At 35.4% G+C, this 22,775-nt stretch overlaps 2 protein-coding genes and 1 long non-coding RNA gene across 3 annotated transcripts in view; 1 reads left to right on the top strand and 2 right to left on the bottom strand.

The window, feature by feature from the left end:
* Positions 1-10,978: 10,978 nt before the first annotated feature.
* Positions 10,979-12,548, bottom strand: LOC120197068 (uncharacterized GPI-anchored protein At4g28100-like). Its single transcript, XM_039198700.1, has 2 exons — positions 11,925-12,548; positions 10,979-11,413 (listed from the first exon to the last, which is right to left on the bottom strand). The coding sequence occupies exons 1-2, from the start codon at positions 12,531-12,533 to the stop codon at positions 11,072-11,074; spliced, it is 951 nt and encodes a 316-aa protein (XP_039054631.1). The 5' UTR covers positions 12,534-12,548; the 3' UTR covers positions 10,979-11,071.
* LOC120197075 overlaps positions 11,326-22,775 on the top strand; it is a 27,781-nt gene continuing 16,331 nt past the window's right edge. Inside the window, exons 1-2 of the long non-coding RNA XR_005523244.1 lie at positions 11,326-11,450; positions 22,378-22,385. This is a non-coding gene — a long non-coding RNA (uncharacterized LOC120197075). The remainder of the gene's footprint in view (positions 11,451-22,377; positions 22,386-22,775) is intronic.
* LOC120197069 (transcription factor MYB41-like) lies at positions 20,411-21,576 on the bottom strand. Its single transcript, XM_039198701.1, has 3 exons — positions 21,434-21,576; positions 21,214-21,343; positions 20,411-21,113 (listed from the first exon to the last, which is right to left on the bottom strand). The coding sequence occupies exons 1-3, from the start codon at positions 21,564-21,566 to the stop codon at positions 20,411-20,413; spliced, it is 966 nt and encodes a 321-aa protein (XP_039054632.1). The 5' UTR covers positions 21,567-21,576.

Genomic DNA, 22,775 nt, shown 5'->3' with positions numbered 1-22,775 from the left:
TGGTCAATACACGGATTTTGATGATGTTTCAGAAGAAGAAACAGACCATGCGTGTAATGATATTGATATTGGTAAATACCCGAATTTTGATGATGAAACAGCCGTTGCCGAAGAATGTAATGTTGATGATAATGAGGAGGAAGTTACGACTGTGAATGAACATGTTGAACATCCATTCTGTAATTCATATAATCCTGAAGAAGAAAAAGAAGAAGAAAAAGTCCCCGAAGAAAAGAAAATGCCACGGGCGTATAACTGGAATATGCCAGAATTACTTCAGATACCGGAAGAAGAGTTGATAAAGAAAGCAGTTGATTGTTACACAAAAGTTATTCGTATCAAGAAAGATGATTGTTTTGATACAAAGGAAGACTTGAAGATAGCTTTATATACGAAATGTGTGGAAGATGGCTATCAACTAAAAGTTAACAAATCAAGCAAAGATCGTTTCGAAACAAGGTGTATGATTGACAAAAACTGTACGTGGCGTATGATTGCAAAGAGAATAAAAGATTGCAAAATGTTTCAAGTTAGGACTTTTATTGATAAACATACATGTTCAAGAACCCAAGTTTTTCCTCACCATAGACAGGCAAACAAAAAGGTGTTGGGTGGTTTTCTGGCTGAGTTAATGTTTTTGAATGGCAGGGTATATCGGGGACATGAAATTATGACTGACATGAATGCTCGGTTCAAGATTAGTATATCATATTCTCAAGCTTGGAGAGCCAAATGTTATGCCTTGGAATTGTTGAGGGGGTCGCCAGAAGCATCGTTTGCCCAACTGCCGGCTTATTGTCACAATTTAAAGCTGAAAAATCCTGGGTCGGTAACTCATATCAAAACAGATAGAGATGGACGCTTTGAGTTGCTGTTTATCGCCATTGGTGCTACGGTTAGTAAATCAATATAATTTTGTTGACTCATTTTTGTTAGTTACATGCATTTCACATTTAAATGATTATATTTCTTGTGTATATTATTTTGTAGATTCGTTCGTTTATTACTTGCATGCGCCCAGTTATTATAGTTGACGGAGCACATTTGAAAGGTCGATACCTTGGAGTAAACTTATTAGCAGTAGCCATGGATGCTAACAATGGGATATTGCCAATAGCTTACGGGGTTGGCAAATCTGAAACCTCTGATTCATGGACATGGTTTATGGGGCATCTTAGGGATTGCATAGGTCCTATTAGCAATCTGACAATCATATCCGATAGGGCAAACTCAATTGACAACGCTGTTAGAAGGTGTTTCCCAGATGCTTTTCATGGACTTTGTGGTGTTCATTTGTATAGAAATCTAAAATCAAGGTCTGCTGGTATAAAAAAGCACAAATGGACATACTGGAAGGCTGTAAAAGCTTATCGGGAAGTGGATTTCAATAAGCATATAAATTGTTTAAGACGTGTTTTGCCTCAGTGTGCTCAAACACTAGAAGATGTCGGGTTTGAAAGATGGTCAAGAGTACATCAACTTGGAGCAAGATATGGTTTCATGACGTCTAATAGTGCAGAATCAATCAACGCTCTAAGTCGTCATTCCCGGAAATTACCCATTACTATGTTAATGGAGTTTTTTCGAGCCTCTATTCAACAGTGGTACTACAAGAAAAGAAACCATGCAGGTATTATTTCTTTGAATTCGTAACTTATCATATTTATATTTTACTAAGTATTGTTTATTTAAATTTACAGGAACATTGGAACATCGTGTTACACCATGGACTGAAAAAAAGATAACGAAACGTGTTGTGAAGTCAACGTCATGGAGAGTTGAACCATGTTCAAACACTTTGTTTCAAGTACTGGATAATAACTTAAATGGGCTAGTCGATCTAAATGCAAAGACGTGTAGTTGTATGAAATGGCAAACATCTGGTTATCCGTGTGGCCATGTTATAAAAGTTGCTCTTCATTTAAACCAAGATGATTCAAGCGCATACGCTATGGATTGCTACACTACAGAAGTTTATCGACAGACTTATGCCGAGATTGTCTACCCTATTCCACATCCTTCTGAGTGGGACATACCAGATGACTTACAAACAGTTTTGCCACCAGCCATGGACAGAAGGCTACCTGGCCGACCAAAAAGTCACGATCGTATACCGTCTAAGGGTGAAGAGAAGAAGAGATCGACATGTAGTCGGTGCAAGGAAAGTGGTCATACAAGGTTGACATGTGGATCACCAGTGCCATCAAAATCATCTTTTCCTCTACCAAAATATGGATCCTCATCAAAATCCAAAGCTCATATGGTGTCAAGCAAAAGGCAATCATCTTTAAAATCCCAATCACAATTGGCTTCACCTTTTGAGACTGTTAACTTAGGTGATTTTTAAATGCAAACGTTGTATTATGTGGATTTTATGTGTGAACTTTTAACATTTTCAGTTGAATTAATGACTCAGGCCAACCATTTTGACTTAACCAACTCTTGTTATTCAGTTGTTATCACTATTAGGCATGCATTTGACTATCGCAACACGGAAATTACAATCGCAACGCGAAATGAAAATCCCAACATGAAAATCGCAATGCGGAAATGAAAATCGCAACGAGAGAATCGCAATGCGAAATGAAAATCGCAATGCGAAATGAAAATCGCAACGAGAGAATCGCAATGCGAAATGAAAATCGCAATGCGAAATGAAAATCGCAATGCGAAATGAAAATCGCAATGCGAAATGAAAATCGCAATGCGAAATGAAAATCGCAACGACAGAATCGCAATGCGAAATGAAAATCGCAATGCGAAATGAAAATCGCAACGAGAGAATCGCAATGCGAAATTATAAACGCATTGCGATTTTCATTTTCGCATTGCGATTTTCATTTCGCATTGCGATAGTCATTTTTGCCTTCAACATAATGCAGATTGAAATCAACAAAATCAACCATTACATTTCAATCAATTAAACAAGCACAAATAAGAATTATGTTCGCATCAATTACACAAATCAACTTTTACAAATCATCTTTTACAAATCAATTAAACAATCAAAAAATAAGCAATAATTCTTATTTCCGATCATCTACTATTGAATCAACTTTTACAAATCAATTAAACAATCAAAAAACAATCAATTAAACTATTGAATCAACTTTGCAGCTCGACATCATTTTCACGCAGTTCACTTCTGAGATTAACCTGCAGAAACCAAACATTTGTTCAAACAACACTTTCTACACATCTAAAACCTACAAACAGCAAATTATTGAATTCTAGTTACTTAACCAAACATTTTCAAACCAAAAGTATATAAACTTACCAATTGTTTATGGACATTTTTATAACGCGGATGCAGGTAGGCAGCGTCTCGTATATATCGATTTAGCCATATAATGCCGAAACCACAAGCCTACTGCAGCTTTATCTCTATCGGTGGGAGGTAGATACTTGATGCTTCCCGTCGTCAAACGCTCCAACGCCAAGCATACGAGAGGACCACAATCTCCTCTGGCTCCGCTCGTTTGTTGTGGCGCGGTCTCGTCTCTAATAACTGTAATATTGATCTTCTTTGGCTTCTTGTTTCCAGAACGAGTCCAATAATTGATCGCATCCAAGAATTTAGCCAAATGAGAGCTCCATCCCTTAATAACATCTCTTAAATCAGCCAATGATATGTAATTTATCATGCTGTCATACACTATTGTCTTAAGGGATGGGAGCTGAAGCTCGACGAGAATCCAATGTTTACGTTCCAAAACAGGGATAAACACCTGCAATCATAAGTAATAATTCATTCATTTGCGCACTTATTTCATAAAACCTTTAAACTCAATCTAAAATAAATACTAACCTTATCGACCTCCCACCATGCAGGATAAAGTTTAGCTTGTCCATTGCCCAAATCAAATGATTCATCTCGTGCATTCTTCAAGTGAACGGCGTGAAAAGACGTCGGCATAATTGTATATCGTATATTTTTATTTTTCTTAAGTTTTCTTATTATTAGAAGACGTGTCACCCACGCATCGATATGCTGTTTTACAAAAAAAGACATATATTAGTGACTTACATAAATTTAAAAAAAAAATTAATCAAATTGAAATATAAGAAAAATATAAGACTTACCCCCCCATCGAAATAGCCATTGTCTTCGACCCCTAATAATACGCCCCACCAAGACCGATCAAGCAACAAATAGATATCATCGGTGAGCTTGCATATGTCAGTGAAACACCCCTGGCTCTGCTCATGTAGATAAAAATCAACAGCGGTCTTAGCCCAAAGGGTGTTATCCAGAATTGTGTCCGGTAGTTGTTCCCTCTCCTCTTCAGATACCGGTATGGTACTGGCCGGTAACTCATACGAGAGCCAACTTGAATCCATCATGTCCGGCACGTCAGAGGGTTTCTCAAGAAGCCTACATATGACGCCATGTAAATCGGGCTCTTGAATGGTGGGAGGGACCTCTTCAATGATGACAGTGGCCTCTTGAACGGTGGGAGGGGACTCTCGAGGAATGATAGGGGGGGCCTCTTCAACGATAGGAGTGGACTCTTGAGGGATGACAGGCGAGTCGGGCTTCTTCTTGCGGTGTCTTCGCACTATTGGGGTGTACGGAGACTTAATAGCACGTGCACGCTGTCTGATGCGTGAACTCCGTCGTGCAAGCATAACCCGACGTAAAGCATCCACTCTATCGGGCCGCTAAATAATTAAATACAAAAATCAGTAAATAAACAGACATGATATTTAAACAGTGAAAACAAAGACAATATGTTTCAAACTTGCATTGTATTCACCCAAGTCATTATTCTATCATAGTTCACAAAATGCATCAGATAACAAAGAAAAATATGTTTCAAACTAATACCCTGAAGTTAGTATTTGTCTTTGTTTTGTCTATTGGTTGAAGTAATGCAATCCATTCAAGTTTCAATTTGCAGAAGAAGAAATAGTTTACTTTCGCAACACGAAACTTAAAATCGCAACGCGAAACCAAAATCGCAACGCGAAATGAAAATCGCAACGACAGAATCGCAATGCGAAATGAAAATCGCAACGAAAGAATCGCAACGCGAAATGAAAATCGCAATGCGATTTTGGTTTCGCGTTGCGATCTTGTCGTTGCGATTTTGGTTTCGCGTTGCGATTCTGTCGTTGCGATTTTCATTTCGCGTTGCGATTTTGGTTTCGCGTTGCGATTTTAAGTTTCGTGTTGCGAAAGTAAACTATTTCTTCTTCTGCAAATTGAAACTTGAATGGATTGCATTACTTCAACCAAAAGACAAAACAAAGACAAATACTATTTCACAGTGTTAAAGAATACAAAGTTTAGCAGAATTGGCAGCAACCGAACAAATTTACTTTCAACCAAAAGACAAAACAAAGACAAATACTATTTCACAGTGTTAAAGAATACACAGTTTAGCAGAATTGGCAGCAACCGAACAAATTTACTTTCAACCAAAAGACAAAACAAAGACAAATACTATTTCACAGTGTTAAAGAATACACAGTTTAGCAGAATTGGCAGCAACCGAACAAATTTACTTTCAACCAAAAGACAAAACAAAGACAAATACTATTTCACAGTGTTAAAGAATACACAGTTTAGCAGAATTGGCAGCAACCGAATAAATTTACTAAGCAATCTAAGTGAAATGGCTAATCTAAGTGAAATTACGAGTAAATTTATCATTAAGTTAAATATGGAAAATCTTAAACTTACCTCGTTGCGTAGAGTATGAACCTCATTCTGCAACGATACTATCATCTCACGTAGAGCGGCAACCTCACCACGTAAAGTTGACACCTCCACACGCCATGCACCATCGTTATCGCGTAGAGTACCGATCTCCTCACGCAAGGCATTGACCTCATCACGTAACTCCCTTGACTCATCCCGTTGAGGTGGAGGTGGAGAACATGGAGATAGGAGTCGTGGCATCTTTGCCGGTCGCCTATCATGAGGTGATGGTGGAGAAGAGGCTCGATGATGTGACGGGATAGGTGATGGCTCTCGTTCTAGAGGTGTATAGTCGGGTCTATCGGGTGATGGCTCTAGGTGAGGTGATGGCTCTCGAATTGGAGGAAGTGGATGCTGCTCATCATCCGTGCCATCAAAAAAACTCTGACTAGCTTGCCACCAATCAGTGGCAAGCTCTTCCTCCGTGGGTGTCAGTCTTTGTAATGGAATGTTGGCCTCCTAAAATATAAAAACTCAAACAAAGTTAAACGTCTACTATTAATAACTTGTTTATATATTATATGAAAGTATTTGTGTTAACTTACATTATTTATTGTCGCATATGGTATTAAGTCTTCCCAATCCAACAGAGTTTTCCTCTTCCAGGAAATAGCCCTGGGAATATCATTTGACGTTTTTATTGCATATGTACGCATGCTGGGGAAAGCCTCGAATATCCAAATCTACAAACAATATAATAACAAAATTAGTAATTGTTAAATAATTAATTATAATTTTAGAAACATTATATAGAAATTCTTACCTTAAAGACCCAAACAAAGCCTGACAAAGTGTATTTGGACCCATCGCCCCGCAAACTTTTGCGGTCATCAAAGGCAGACGACAACTTAGTCCAGGTAGCTTTCCATATATACGAACCCCACGGAAACAGATTCCATGCATTCAGGTCCTCTACCAATATTATTAGCTCCCGATGAATAGGTTGTATGGCCTCTCTGCCTAAAAAGCCGGCATACACAAGTAGTAGAAGGCATACTCGGATAACATCGACGTCATCCATCCGAGTGAAACCAGCTTTCTTATTAAACAATTTCTTCAGGTCGTCGACATGTAGGTTCGGCTTCTCCATTGACTCATCCGGAAAAACCCGGGATAACCATGATGGGCGGGCGATATGACGAGTGTACCGGCCTACATCATCGTGTCCGAATCATAGACCAGTGATTAAGCAGAACTCCTTCCGCCCAAAGCAAGTATACGCTGGTGGAAAATGAAACCATATCTCTTCCTCACCACGTTGTATACTGTCGGGTAGATTTGATGTCATGGTCTGAAGCCACAAATGGGTCAAATTAGCATCTCCACCCGGATGCTGTACTCTCAGCCATGGCCCGAAGCAGGTTTCCTCAAACAATTGTCTTTGAGCAGGTGAAAGCTTCGAAGCAATTGTAGTGGCCAGGCTGACTTTATTTCTCAAGGTCAATTGAGCCGAAAAAAATTTCTACAAAAACAATAAACATACCAAGTTAGATATACCAAAAACTACACTGTGAAGATATACCAAAAACAATAAACATAAAAAGTAGTAGTTTATTCTTGAAACTAAAATTTGCAACACTGTTTTGTCTTTTGGTTGAAATGAAAATCGCAACGAGAGAATCGCAACGCGAAATGACAATCGCAACGAGAGAATCGCAACGCGAAATGAAAATCGCAACGAGAGAATCGCAACGCGAAATAAAAATCGCAATGCGATTTTGGTTTCGCGTTGCGATTCTCTCGTTGCGATTTTCATTTCGCGTTGCGATTCTCTCGTTGCGATTTTCATTTCGCGTTGCGACAGTCATTCTCTCGTTGCGATTTTCATTTATCTCGTTGCGACTCTTCTGCAAATTGAAACTTGAATGGATTGCATTACTTCAACCAAAAGACAGAACAAAGACAAAGACAAATACTAACTTGAAAATCACAACGAGAGAATAGCAACGCGAAATGAAAATCGCAACGAGAGAATCGTAACGCGAAATGAAATCTAAGTGAAATGGTTAATCTATTATTGAAATGACCAGTAAACTTATCATCAGTTTCAATATGAAAAACCTACAATAATGCAAACATTTCAAAATAAAAATAATTAAAAAAACTAACCCTCGGAGGTTGATTTTCCATTTCTGAATATTGTGAGGGATTTCTGACCGTGAATGGTTGTGAGGGATTTCGCCGGAGATGGGGACGGAAATCTTCGGAGATGGGGACGGATTTCTTCGCCGTAGAGAGTGAGAGATGGAGATGGGACTGAGTTGTGATTTTAGGTTTTAGGTTATGAGTTGCGATTACGGGATTTTGTCTTAATATTCGTTTTTGTAATTTGAAAATAAAATACGCGTAGCGATTATAATGGCGCTTTAAATATCGCGTTGCGATTTACGGATACGCGTTGCGATTTTATGTATTATCGTTGCGATTTACCGATACGCGTTGCGATATACGGATACGCATTGCGATTTACCCATACGCGTTGCGATTTACGGATACACGTTGCGATTTACGGATACGCATTGCGATTTATGTGTTCGCGTTGCGATTTTCATATTCGCGTTGCGATTTTGGAAAATCGCAATGCGAATTTGACTATCGCATTGCGATTTTCAAGAATCGCGTTGCGATTTTGGACACTGATTTGCGATTCTGGGGATCGCGTTGCGATTTTTATTTCGCGTTGCGATTTTGTTGGTCATTTTGGCAAATCCAAAAAAAGTTGGTTAAAATCGTATATTATAACTTTTTTTTGGTCACTGAGGCGATTTTCTCTTTATAGTGCTTGTGGATCCTATCTTTAGGAATTTAAATAATAGTAGAACTCTATCCTATTTTTAGGAGTTTGAATCCTAGCAAAATTTTATCCTATTTTTAGGAGTTTGAATCCTAAAATTCTATCATATTTTTAGGAGTTTGAATCCTAGTAGGACGAAAAATATGTGTTGACAGTTATTAATGTATATATGTCTAGGGATGGGCATGGGACCCGAGTCCGACGGGTTCCGACCCGACCCGATCGGGTTGGGTTTTTTTTATAGGTTTGGGTCGTATCGGGTCAGATTTTTTTAAAAGGTGATGCTCAGGTCGGGTTCGGTTTTAGGGTGAAAAATACCCAACCCGACCCAGGAAAAAATAAATTTACCTTTTATATTTATAGATAATTACAATAATACCCCTCTATATATTATTTTTTCAATTAAATCATTGTTTTATTAAATAAAAATAGTATTTTTATTATTATTTTGGGTCGGGTCTTTTCGGGTCGGGTGAATGGTATATATTTTCGGGTCTGATGAAGGATGTAAAATTTTCAGGTCTGATTGGGTTAGCCGAAACCCAAACCATACCCCTGCCCATCCCTATATATGTATACCCTAAAAAATATTTCTGAATCTTGTACCAGAGGTGATGATTTAATTTAGACGAAAAATAATAGATTGATTTTGTTATAAAAGTAAAGTATAATGAATTTCCTCTTTAATACGGAAAGAGAGAGACCTCTCTCTATTCGTGGTGTTTTATTATATCCTTCGAATATTCGATGATCTCTTTTGATGTGCAGTGGTTAAGTTGGATATAAAATTATAAGATACATGTTTAAATCCTTAGTTTAATAGTTTTACTCCATGACTCGTTATATAGATCCATTAGATAATATGGTGATTGGTTATTATGGCTTTACAAGGTCTGTTCAAGGCATAATCCCTCCGAAGTAATGGAGTACGTGTGGCATTAGTATTCCTGTTTTGTTTTTTGGTTTTTACTGGATTAGGGTTAAGTGTTAATAGTGATGGTTTCTCTTTTTATTTTCTTTCATTTATCAAATGTTAATTCTTAAAAGGGCAAATTATATTGATAGTCAATGAACTTTTAGGACATTTTTACTTTAGTCATTAAAACTTTTAGAACATTTTCACTACAGTAACTAAAATTTTAATTCGTTTCTATTACAATCCCTATCCTTAGTTTTATATTCAAAAATGTTGATATGGCACGTTAAATTATTCTTCAAAAAAAAAAAAGCTTTAATTTTCTAAATTGGTAGCCTCTAAAAAAGTTCAGTTTTCAATGAACAAAACGGTCATCAATCAATCCTAACGATGGAAAGGCTCTGTTTGACCAAAATGCTAACATAGTTTGGTTCCATGCTAATCCAACTGTTAATAGTGGTGGATCGAAAAATTAGCTTTTTGTTTTGTACTTCAATTCCAAGGCTTTGCCATGACTAATCTGGACCGATCCGCGTCGCACACCTGGTTTTGGTGGGTGAGTCTCCCAGCAACTCCTAGCAAGGATTTTCTGCATACACGATGACTCGAACCTAAGACCTTGCTTAAGTGTAATCAAGTTGTTTACCTCTTTTTTGTTGTTCATTATGATCTGTCATTCTCGACCGTCAAATCAACTTAAAATTGAATTATATTAATCTTTTGACCAAACGAAATCTTCCCACTATTGGAATTGATTAGTTACTGCTTCATTCATCGAAAACTTAACATTTATAGTTATGACCAGTTTGAAAAATTATAATTATTTTGAAAGAAGACTTTAATGTGTCATGTCATTATATTATAACCACAGTGATTGTAATGAAAGTGATAAAAGTTTGAGTAATTATGATAAAATTAAAAAGGAAGAAAATACTTGCTTGGTGTATGTGAATGTCAGGAAAGGGGAGCATCATCCTTTGGAAGATGATACCGCAAAGCGCAAAGCGACGACATTGGAACCGAAATCCACTCTTTTGAGTCTCCTCAACATGTTATCTCTTCTATATATTTTAAACATATTTCTACAAAAACAATCCGTCTTTTCTAATTACATAATCTTTTCCTTTGTATTCTCCAACTAGAGTTTACCCATTATCAAAACTATGCTGATCTAAACCCTTGTTTATAGTTGTTTAATTAATATTACTAGGCGACCAACATGCTTTTTCCTAGGGATTCCCTTCTTTGTTAACTTGTTCTCCATTCGAATCACTCTCGTTTTGAGAGTCCCAGAAGGCATCAGCCTTGAAAAATTATTGATTTCCATCACACGAGGTAAATGGTGCAATAATGTATATATTACAAGTAATGAAAGCGATTCAAAGGGATAATGGTGAAGTTGTGGGATGAAGAAATGACAGGCAAAAGTTGAATAATCATAGCTACATATTAATGGAAAATCGCTCCTTCACCTCGTCTGTTATATCATTTCAGACAAATCTGAAAACGAGCTGAAATTTACAGTGGAGAAGAAGACAAAAACCACCCCGCATTAGCCAGTTTCTGTTTGTCTGCTAGCTTAGAAAGCTTCACGTGATTCCACGACAGTCTCAGACGACTACCCAGAAAAAATAATACTAAACATCACCAGTCGAGGCTACCCGAATACTAAAACCAATATCATAGGGGGCAGAATCAGGAACGCAGAAGATTCCCACGACGGTGGTGACATTGGTGCCGACGATTGAACTTTCTCGAACTGAAGAGAATCAACGGCTAAGGGCATGTTCTCTTGATCCGGGCTGCACTTGGCCTCATGAGGGTGCGAGCTGTACATTATGGCCCTCAGTACGGCCGAAACGGTGGGTATGTACGCCGTTTTGTTGCGCGCGAGGAGCCAAGTGAGCCCCATCAGCTGGCAGTCTCGGTTGAACATCTTGTTCGCTCTCTCGGTCGTGCTCCTGTCTTGCGTTCCGTTCTTGTTGTGTCCACCTTTGAGCTGAAAATTGCAAAAACAAGGGTGTTTTAGAGATTCGGTTGAACTGAAAACTAGGCTAAGTTGGTGCACCAAAGGGGAAAGGCGATGGAGAAGTAAATCATGGCCGAAGGTCTAATTGTTTGCAATGTAAAGGGATAATAGCCTCATTCATGCACATGACAATGTCACTTTCTTGGGTCTACAAGAATGGCAAAAAGTATACCCTCTTTTGCCTTGTAAAGTCCATCTTCAACCCACTCCTCAAGTCATGTGGCCATCACAAATTTGCCCATCGCCTCTGAAGTTCTCAACTTTGAAGTTTTGGGTTGTGAAAAGTTCATTGCAACACATTTTTGTAGTATCGACCGAGTATCAGTTACTTATTAAATGCAAACTCATGCAACAAGAGGAGCTGTAAGACAATATTCCTAGAATTAATGTATTCGCATGAATGGGTTGTTGGGTATCATTAACTACGCAGCCAATATATGGACCCAAGAAAAGGAAACAACTTCCATTAATGATGACTTACCTTTTGAAGAGCGCCGAGGCATTTTGTACACCCAGCATACGAAGAGTTCCTGCAATTCCTCTCCAAATTCTTAACGGCAGCAGTGGGCGTCGCGTTCCGGTGACCGGAAATGTTAAACGCAGCCGGGCAACTCAAGGAACTAATCTGGTGTAGCCTTATCCCACAAAAACACAGAATCGCATCACAACTGGCGTTCGGTTGAGGAATCCTCACGCGCTTGCTTAACAATGCGCTTTGTAACGAGTTCACACACTTTTGCGAATCGTCCGGCCTCATGGGCTGGTCCGGCAGCTCAGATTCTTCTGTAGCAGGAGCCGAGACCTGCAAAGCATACCTGGCGTGAGCAGCAAAGAGCCACGCTGCTAAGACGGGACAGCAGCGGCTCCTATCTAGGTTGTGGCCACAGGCGTCGTTGACACCGCCGAATAGCTCGGCCGACAAGTCAAGCCGGCAAATTTGAGCTTGGGTTTGAGCAGGGAGTGCGGGGACCGTGTTTGGGGATGTGTCGGCTATGGGTACCGGTTGAGCTAAGAAACCGGCGAGGGAATGGTGGACTATAGCGGTAGCGAAAAAGAGTGAAAACGTGGAAACGAGGGAAAAAGAAGCCATGGGTTATTTTATCCGATTTCTACGTCTAAATGATGAGGCTTTTACCTTTTGAGAATATATTTTTCAAAGGAAAGAGAAGGTGGGGAAGGCAATTGCAAAGGAGACGACTTTGAATGGCTTCAATAATAATGCTTCTCTTTCTACATAGGAGAGGATATCTAAAAAAGAAGTGGTGCTTTGTGCCTTGTTCAGACCTAAAATTTCAAAACTAGCAGCAACTGCCAGGCTATTCAAAACAAAGCGGAAGTGATTGATAGGGAAAGAGCCATGAAGAAATGGAGATGGGATTCGGCATATCTCTTCTCTCTCTCTCTTTCTGCTGTTTAATCAGGTATTATAGAGCATCCTATTATCTTTCTGGTGAGAGGGAAAAAATTATGAAGTCCAAATTTTATATATTTAACATTAAACTTTATATTCGTGAATGAGTATAAGATTGAGTGTTGAAAATAAAGGCTATATTATGTGTAGTATGAGGATTTGGCAGGTGGTGTGATGTTCTTTTCCATTTCGTTCTCACTGTTTCCTTTGGCCCCGTAGCATAGTGCATGATACGAGACTAACTGCCCCCACTCTATCTCACTCTCATCCTTTCTTTTCCTAATTACTACTACCATTTTCTCATATTTTCTTATGGTGATATATAAATATCATTATTAATTTTTTAACTGTGAGTGAAAAAAAATTAAAATATAATATTAAATATAATTTTGAAACAAAAAATAATAGAGACACTAAACGTTAGTTTACCCTTTTTAATATGGGAATGGAGAGCAATAGCCAATAGGGCATGAGTTTGGGGAAACAGAAAAGACACAGACACTGTAAAAATGCAGAGGGAACGTTACCCTGTGGAAAGAGGCAAAAGCATCCTATGGATTTTGACGTCTCTCTGTTCAACTCATTTCGCCCCCACATTACCTGTATCGAACTCATAACCTATTATCAACATAAATAAAGTGATATTATTAAACAAACAATAATTATAAACACTCTTTAGCAAAATATACACTACCTTGTGGGAACTGGACATAGCAGAAATGTCCAAATAAGTCTACCTCAATATATACCTGTCAAAACTTAATCTTCCTTCCTTTGTTTATTCTGTTTACACATATTGACAGCTTCAAATTTAAAATTGAAAAAAGAAAAAACGACTGTCGAACACTCACAGCAGGGCAAGATCCATAGACAAAGACAAACATCCACGTATAATCAATCAATCAATCGTAACACAATTCAAACGAAAAGTTACATTTTATAATCCAAAAACCTACTAACAAATCTCCTTCCCCTATGCTTTTTCTTATTTAATTTGCCATGCATGCATGCACTTAACAGGCTTATGGAATATGCATATTTTATCTAAGACTAGAAAGTGGGAGATATCTGTATGTGGCCCAGCAAAAGCTTTGGTAAATGAGCTCTTTGGAAGTGAAAAGGTGTAATCATGCCCTTGCAATATAGGCTGACATTTCCCCACCATTACCAGTTTTATTCCAAGTTATGACCTGTGTTGAGTTTTAGGGTAAATTCCAATACATGCTAGTCAACTATGACTAATATTACATATAGGTTATTAATTTCCAAAGATTATAAACTAGTCATTAGATAGTTAAATATTAGATGTCGTTCTAACGTTAAATATTTTGTTAATTAAAAGTTTAGATTCAAAAGTTACAGTCACGTTAATTAATTATTGTAACAATCAAGCCACTCAAATAATAGATTGTAAGAATCTAGTCATTTATCATTGTATGTTTGTATATAGTGGTCCCTAAATTTCACTATAAGATTCATGTTAGTCTCCTTGTTCAATTCATTGGATTGGATTAATTAGAGTCTCTCTCAAAAGCCATTAACTCACCCGAAAACTTTTAAACTTGTTGAACTTCATCCACTATCAGATGGTCTTTGTTTCGAGAAATATTATTACTCTCACAAATGACAGCCTCTCTAGAGTTTATATCCTCATATGTATCCCTCGATCTTCAAGAAGCCCAAAATCCAAAATGACTTTTCCTTTTGTATTAATTAAGTGACTCATTTGTAACTGTTTGAAATTGTGTGACCTATTTGTAATCTTATTAATAACTGGATGACTCATTTATAATCTTACTAGTAATTGGATGACTTATGGTATAATTTATCTCATAAAAAATTATTTAAAAATATTTTCTAACTCTGTCTTATAAGATTTCCTTTTTAATGACCTAATGAAGTTGGGAGAGGAACCCCATGTTAGAAGAAGAAGAAGAAAATTGAAGCACGAGGGAATGAACGCCAAGACCTAGGAATACCTTCAATACACAACCACTACAGTGAACCAAAAACCTTTGTTATGTGATTACAAGTAAATGATTTTTTAATTTAAACGTATATTAAAATCAGGCTTAATGAAAAGTAAATACTCAAATTATATTTTTTTGTTAATTTTAAGTATTTAAGGTATTTTTCACTTAAAGTAGATGCATAATGTTTCCCACGCTACTCTAATGATATAATTATATGAATTTTTGTTTGAATAACTAAATTCATAACACTCTAAAAGTTATATGACTATTTGAGTAATTTATCCTATAATTTTCAATGATCTCGAATGATGGCTTGTTTTGTTTTATGGGTGTTTATTTTTCGATTTTAACTGAATTAACTAACAAAACAAAATTAGTTCGGTTAAAACAATCAACATCGAATTAGTTGGTCCGGGAACAATTATTTTTCCCCTCAAAATTGAGTTTAAATAAATGGTAAAAATAAATAACACATTTCAAATATATTTTTTAAAATATCAATAATTTTGTAACAAAAGGAAATGTTGTTCTCCATAAAGGTTTTGAGTTTAAATAAATGTATATGTAAGATGTGTGAGCATTGTTAATTGATTAAGAAAATTTTAAATATATATTACTTTATAACTATCCCAAATTCTACTTCCATTCTAAAACACTTTAATTGTTTATAATTATATATATCATAATCCTATCATGTATTTACCTCAACTATTCATATGATTCAAACTCGTCATTTTCTATTAAAAATTTGGTGATTGTATGATATTGATGTTAACCTGTTGACTAAGGTATGATAAAATATGATCCCATCGTTTTAGTTGTATTTGTACATCAAATCTCCGTTTACATTATGTCGTCGAGTCAGTTCTTGAAATATTATGTTGGTGAGTCAGTGCTTGAAAGCAATGACGGTGTCGGTAGTCATCATTAAGATATGATAAAATCATGTCTCAATCACCAAGTTGTGTATATTTATTTTGCATGTTGATATGTTTATGTATAAATATGTGAATGATTTATTTAGGAGTCACATAACATTATTTTGCATACTTTGTTACCTTCATGTGCATAACTTAACTCTATCATATAATTGGATTTAGGGTTTAAGGTTTAGGGTTTATGGCTTAGGGTTTAAGGCTTAGGGTTAATTACAAATACATTAATTAATCGACTTGGTACTAATTTATGAGGTAAGTACAATATAGTATATTGATATTAAATGCGTTACAATATGGTTTAGTTGTATTGTAGAATTTTTAATGTATTTTTTAAATTTTATAATTATCAATAATGTATTTTTAATATATTTTTTATAATGTAATGTTAAAAAATCTAAAATTATAATATAACATTTTTTTCGAGCTGCTCACGAGCTTTTCGAGTCGAATATCGAGTAGCTCGTTTCGGCTCGTTAAGAACTTGAGTCGAGCTCGAGCTCAAGTCGAGTCCATTCGATCTGAGTATTTATCGAGCCTTGATCGAGTCGATCTCGAGTAGCTCGCGATCTGTCTCGTCTCATTTACAACCCTAGCCAAGACCTATGAATACCTTCAATACACAACCACTACACTGAACCAAAAACCTTTGTTATGTGATTACAAGCAAATGATTTTTTAAGTTAAACGTATATTAAAATCAGGCTTAATGAAAAAATAAATACTCAAATTATATTTTTTTTTGTTAATTTTAAGTATTTAAGGTATTTTTCACTTAAAGTAGATGCATAATGTTTCCAACGCTACTCTAATGATATAATTATAAGAATTTTTGTTTGAATAACCAAATTCATAACACTCTAAAAGTTAGATGACTATTTGAGTAATTTATCCTATAATTTTCAATGATCTCAAATGATTAGTTTTTTGTTTTATGGGTGTTCATTTTCCGATTTTAACTGAATTAACTGACAAAACAAAATTAGTTCAGTTAAAACAATTAGCATTGAATTAGTTGGGTTCGAGAACAATTATTTCTCTCTCAAAATTAGATTAACGATTAATTCGGATCGAAATCGACTAGTTAACTGAATTAACCAAAAATATTATATATATTATATATATTAAATACATATTTTAAGTTCAAATCTATTAAAAATTAAGACCTAATTATTTTTTAATCACACTATACCCATTAAATTATAAAGACTTAATTAAATTTTAATCCAAATAAAAAATATCTCTATTAAGTTCAAATTAATCTAACTAAAAAAATTTGGTTAGGTTAATATTTAAAAAAAAAACTCCAGTTCAGTTAACAGTTAAAGCAAAAAGTTTAATTATTTCGATTAATGGAAATTTGATTCGGTCGGTGTCCAAACTAATCTAATGAAGACCCCTATTTGGTTTCCTTTGCTGAACATGTCGAAGCTATGGATGTTTATTGCTTGTCTTGCTAGTAATTAATTTATAATGTTAAACACCCCCAAAAAAATTATAATGCTGGCAAATTACGAAATTATGGAGTATTAAAAAAGGATCATGATTTTCGTGTTTAAAATTATAATTATTATTTTTATTAATTGTGTTGCTAAGATATGAATTTTGTATATAAAGTTATCTTGTAAAAACACATATATTTTATAACACAAAAATAATTACTAGCAATATTTTTATTTTATTTTGTAACCCATGATAACTCTAGTAACACATAAAAATTTAAAAATTTTATATAATATTGGTATGTTATATGTAATTTTTTATTTGTAATTTATTTTTGTTTTCTATTTTTTTAATTTATTATTTAAGATTTTATACATTTTTTTCTCTTGACATAAATTGTTTCGTTCACCGTAAGGTTAACTTCCTCAAATTCAACATGTGTCCCCTCTCATTCCCTTTTATAGGCCCACATAAAGAAAATTAATACATATCATTAAAAATATTTTAAATTTTAATAGGCATGTAAACGAATCGAATGCACACGAACGGATGTATGTTCATGTTCGTTCATTTAATAAATAAACGAACATAAATAAACACGAACATAAACGAACACATTTTTTTGTTCATGTTCGTTCATTAAGGAATATAGCTTGTTCATGTTCATTTATTTAAAGGATAAACGAACATAAACGAACGTAAACGAACACAAACGAACGAACATAATAAATGAACATAAACGAACACAATAAACGGACATAAACGAACAACACAAACACAAAAACAAACTTATTCGAACACAACAAATGAATGTAAAAAAAAGTAAACAACAAGAATAACAACTTAAAATTCATTAATATAACCTGCAACTTTAGAGCTAATTTATTTTTAGAGTTAATTTGTTCGAATACGAAAAAATATACATAAATCATAAATAAGCTATATGAACATAATAAAGTCTTAAAGTTAATTTGTTCAACGAAACAATCTTCTTGAAATCCAAACAATTTCAATAATCTTCGTAACATATTCAACTTGCCCTCTATTCGAACATAAATGAACATAAACAAACATATAATCGAACGTTCACGAACGTAAATGAACGAACGAGCCTTTTGTTCGTGTTCGTTCATTTAATTAAACGAACACAAAATCTTGTTCATGTTCGTTCATTTAATAAATAAACGAACATAAACGAACTTCCCGCCGCACGATTCATGAACGATTCACTCAACGTTCAGTTCATTTACACGCCTAAATTTTAACATAAAATTCTTCGTCCCTTACGAAATTAATTTTCAATTCGACACATATATTTTCTTATTCCCCTCTTTAGGCCCACATAAATGAAACGACTATATTCACCAATCTTTCAAATGTATAGAAAGAAAATATTTATTATAACTCAGTAAAATGTGCTTTCTTTTGTTTTTTCAAACAATTTCTGTCTACAGAGAAAAAGAAAGTAAAATTTTACTCTTAATAAGTATTGAACTCACAAACTAAAGAATAGAAGAGATGTCAACTGAAAATTTTTAACCATATATTCTAAAGATTGTTGACCAACAAAATGTGATTTCCTTAGCATCAGTGGGACAGGAAATTAATGTTTCCCATAGAACAAAAGTTCAGAAATCATTATGAAATAATGTCGGATTCAAAAATATTTTTAAAAGTAAAAACATACATTAATAATATAATTTTTTAATAGGATAGAATAAAATAAAATTTCATGATGAATTTTATCACTAAGATAATAATAAACTGAAAAATATTTAAATTTTAATATGAACACGAGTCCGTCGCTGCCTTGGAGACTTGGAAAAATGGTAAAGATGAGGTAACGATGCCAAAGCAAGGTATATAAGCCAGGACAGACCAAAGTCGACTACTTTCTACTACTAGGTTTCTATAAATGAAAGAGGGAATGAAATAACATCAAGGAATCAAATACCCATTCCCACACTGTTTATTGAATCGACTTTCAATAAATGATTACTAGTTTATGTGTTCTTTCTTGTTTTTTTAATTTATGTTCAATAAAAATTTTAACAATTTCATATAATATTGAAATTAGTCATTTTAGGGTTATATGAGGACCAACATGTAAAAGGTTAAAAATCCAACCAAAAGATTCAAGCAAAAAATAAATACGAACAAATCTTACAACATCGACAAACAAACCATAAAATGAGATTAAGCTATTGAAAGACCACCAAGAACCGTAAATCAGAGTCGAACGCCATGAGAAATTTTCTACAAATGCAAAATCGTGTGTTCAAATTTAATTCAATGGTCCATAGCAGGGAAGATTAACACGATTACAAAGAAGCTTTGACGTTGTCAAATCCAACCTTGAGAAAACATAAAATAAAAAAACGGCCAAACGACTAAGAAAAAAGACAAAAATGTGTCACGGATGAAGAGAAAAATGTGTCACAAATGCATAATTATTCTTATTTAAAAATTAAAAAAGAAACAAAAAGAGAAGAGAACCTACTGTCGACAACCAATATCAAAATTGATACTGTCGCCGGCTAAATAAAATAAAAAAATGATTTAATCTATGCATAACACTCTAAAGAAAAAAGGGGGCGGGGGAGTAAGTACGCGTTAGTTTTAAATATGCTTCAAATAATAAATTAAATGAATTTTCAAATCAAATTATAAATAAATCCCTTCGTAAGCAAAATTTACTTGATGAACGAGTTTTAAATAATATTAATTTATAAATAAAACATATATAAATAGAGATTAAACTCTTAGTGAATTATTCATCGAATTATTATTACATGCAAAAGACAAGATTGCACTTTCTCCGCGTTGATAAGAAATCGAAGCACAACGAAGTTTTGGTGACGGAATTAATTGTCATCGCTTAAGGATGAAGATGACTGAATGAAAAATCTCTAATAATTAATTAATTAATTAACGATAACTATGCTGGAGGGAAATATGCTTCTAGAATGTGATTGCTTACGTGTTTAACAGTAAAAAAATTCCATAATCATCTATCTCTATACAAGATTAATAGAATACGTAATTCATCCATCATCTGCAGCTCGTAAAAGTTGACATTATCGTACTGTATCATAAGTCCAAAATCTTAAGCTCCGCAAAAAACAGAAAACGAAATTCATAAACAATGATGGTGCATTTAGTTTACATGTCCAAAATATTAAGCATTACATTGTATATATAATATTTACATAAAATCATTGATATCTAAACCCTCGGGAATTTCAAATTTAAACAAGCTGCTGAAGTTTTCTATCTCGTCATCAGTACTGCATCTGTTCATGTACGTTGATGATGAATGCATAGGTGTTGGACTTGATGTCGGCGTCGACCTCACAGAATCAAAGCTGTAAATTTGGTTTCCATCCGGTGATTGCAGCTTGGGAGTTTCCGACTGAACTGGAGCTGTTGAGTTGGGTTGCCCGACAAATGCATTACTTAAAGTTGAAGATGTCAAATTTTCTTGGGAATTTGGGTAGCTGAAGTTTGTCATGTCGGAAGAAAAACCTTCTCCGGTGGCTTGCATGAGTCCTGATTGGTTGATCATCGAAGAACAAGGCAGGGCAGATGTGGTGCAGAGCTGGTTTTGGTTGAGATATTGCAGCACTAATTCTGGGTTTTCTTGCTTCAGAGACAGGAGCGTGTTGGCTAGGCTTAGCAGCTGAGGATTTAGGAGAGTTTGTGCACATAACAAGTTGGACGCGTTAACAACAGATTGGCTGCACAAAGTCAAGCCGAGAATGGAAGAAAGTTCAAGAAAATCAAGCCGTGGAGCATGTGTCACCGGATCGATTCCATTTCTCAATAGCCTTTTCCTAATATGAGTGTTCCAGTAATTCTTGATTTCGTTGTCGGTCCTTCCCGGCAAGCGACCTGCAATGACCGACCACCTGATATTAAATCCAGAACAAAAATTAGTAAACCCTCGAAAAGTCTAACATCATACCAGTATTATATATATGAACATGATCACCAAACTGTGCAACCTACTTGTTGCCCAAAACACCGTGCAGTTGAATTATAGTTTCTTCTTCTTCAAAGGAAAATCTCCCTCTCTTTATATCAGGTCTAAGGTAGTTTGTCCATCTGAGACGACAACTCTTCCCACATCTTTGGAGCCCTAAACAGTTCAAACAAACAACAATGAACAAAACACATTCAAGTGACATGTACTGCTGTGTGCAGACACGAGAGAAACACAATTGCATACCAGCATTCTTTGGGAGCGTACGCCAGTTTCCAGGTCCATGAATCTGAATATAGTTGGAGAGTTTAAGGTCTTCCTCGGGAGTCCAGGGACCTTTCTTAAGGCCATTTTTGTCACAGCAAGGACTTCTTCCCATTGGATTATAACAAGTTTCTCAAAGCAAGTATGAAGCGGATGCTGCAGTTTACAACGGAGAAGTTGAAGTGTAAGCTGTCGATCCCAAGGGAAGAATGAGCTCCATTTATATACAGAGAGTTGGAAACAAGAAGGGAGAAGGGGTAGCATGATTGAAGTCAATCTGATTTGGCGCCGGCCTTCTGACACATATACCTTCTTCTCAACGTATCACACGTTTACATACACCACTATTTCATTATTTATCCATCAATTTACGGAACGGTAATAACTTTTCAATGCTCCTCTCAAAACAATAATAATAGTAATAATTTTTCTTATGTGTTTATCACCCCTTAAAAAGATAAGAATATTAATCGCGTGTCATAAAGAAATAAGAGATTTAAAAGTTTAAAAAGTAAGGATATTATACATTTTGTCAAATATATTCCTTTAAAAAGATAATAGTAGTCTTACTGTACACACCCGTTTTTATCCGAGTCTTTTCTATTTTAATTCATTACTATTATTATTTTAATTATTATTTATTTATTATTATTATTATTATTAATACAAATGGACATATTTTGTAGGCTCAATTTGAAGCCATTGCAAGTGACCTAGCACTCAACCTGACCCGTCCTGGACAAACCACCAACCCAGCTGATGCTCATGCCCTGCTCCACAGCACCCCACGCCAACACCACACCTCACCCATGCCCTGCTACATTTACTGCAACATGTCAGCTCCCTTAAATCATGGCACCAAACACATCAACAAGAAGCAACATCAAATTTATATTAGTATTTGTAATGGGTTATAAAACCCAAAGAAATCAGTGTAGAGAGAAAGGGAGGGATTATCAGAAAAAACATAAACATTTTTCATCAAAAATGGAGGCAATGTCTTTTTAACAGCAAATCAAAAAATTGAAATCTTCAAGTAAATCAAGAGGTATTCAGTTCCTTATTTTCGGTTTATTTTACTAGATTCTTAGAATGTAACTAGAAAGGAGTTTATTGTTTAATCTAGTTCTTAGTTTCATGTGATTCTTATGCTTTTATAAAGTAAATAAGTTAGGGATCGAAGTTTACCTGGCTGTGGGGTTCGTCGGAGAAATAGGGTCGCCAAGGAGAGGGTAGAGATCGAGCTAGCTTTGTTTAGGTGGCAGCGCCACCGTGTGTGGTGGCCTGCCTTACGGCTTGGACCTCTCGACCAAGGGAGAGACAG

The sequence above is a fragment of the Hibiscus syriacus genome, unplaced genomic scaffold, assembly GCF_006381635.1.
Source record: "Hibiscus syriacus cultivar Baekdansim isolate YM2019G1 unplaced genomic scaffold, ASM638163v2 tig00117040_pilon, whole genome shotgun sequence".
Taxonomy (NCBI): Eukaryota; Viridiplantae; Streptophyta; class Magnoliopsida; order Malvales; family Malvaceae; genus Hibiscus; species Hibiscus syriacus.
This window is presented reverse-complemented; position numbering and strand designations above follow the sequence as displayed.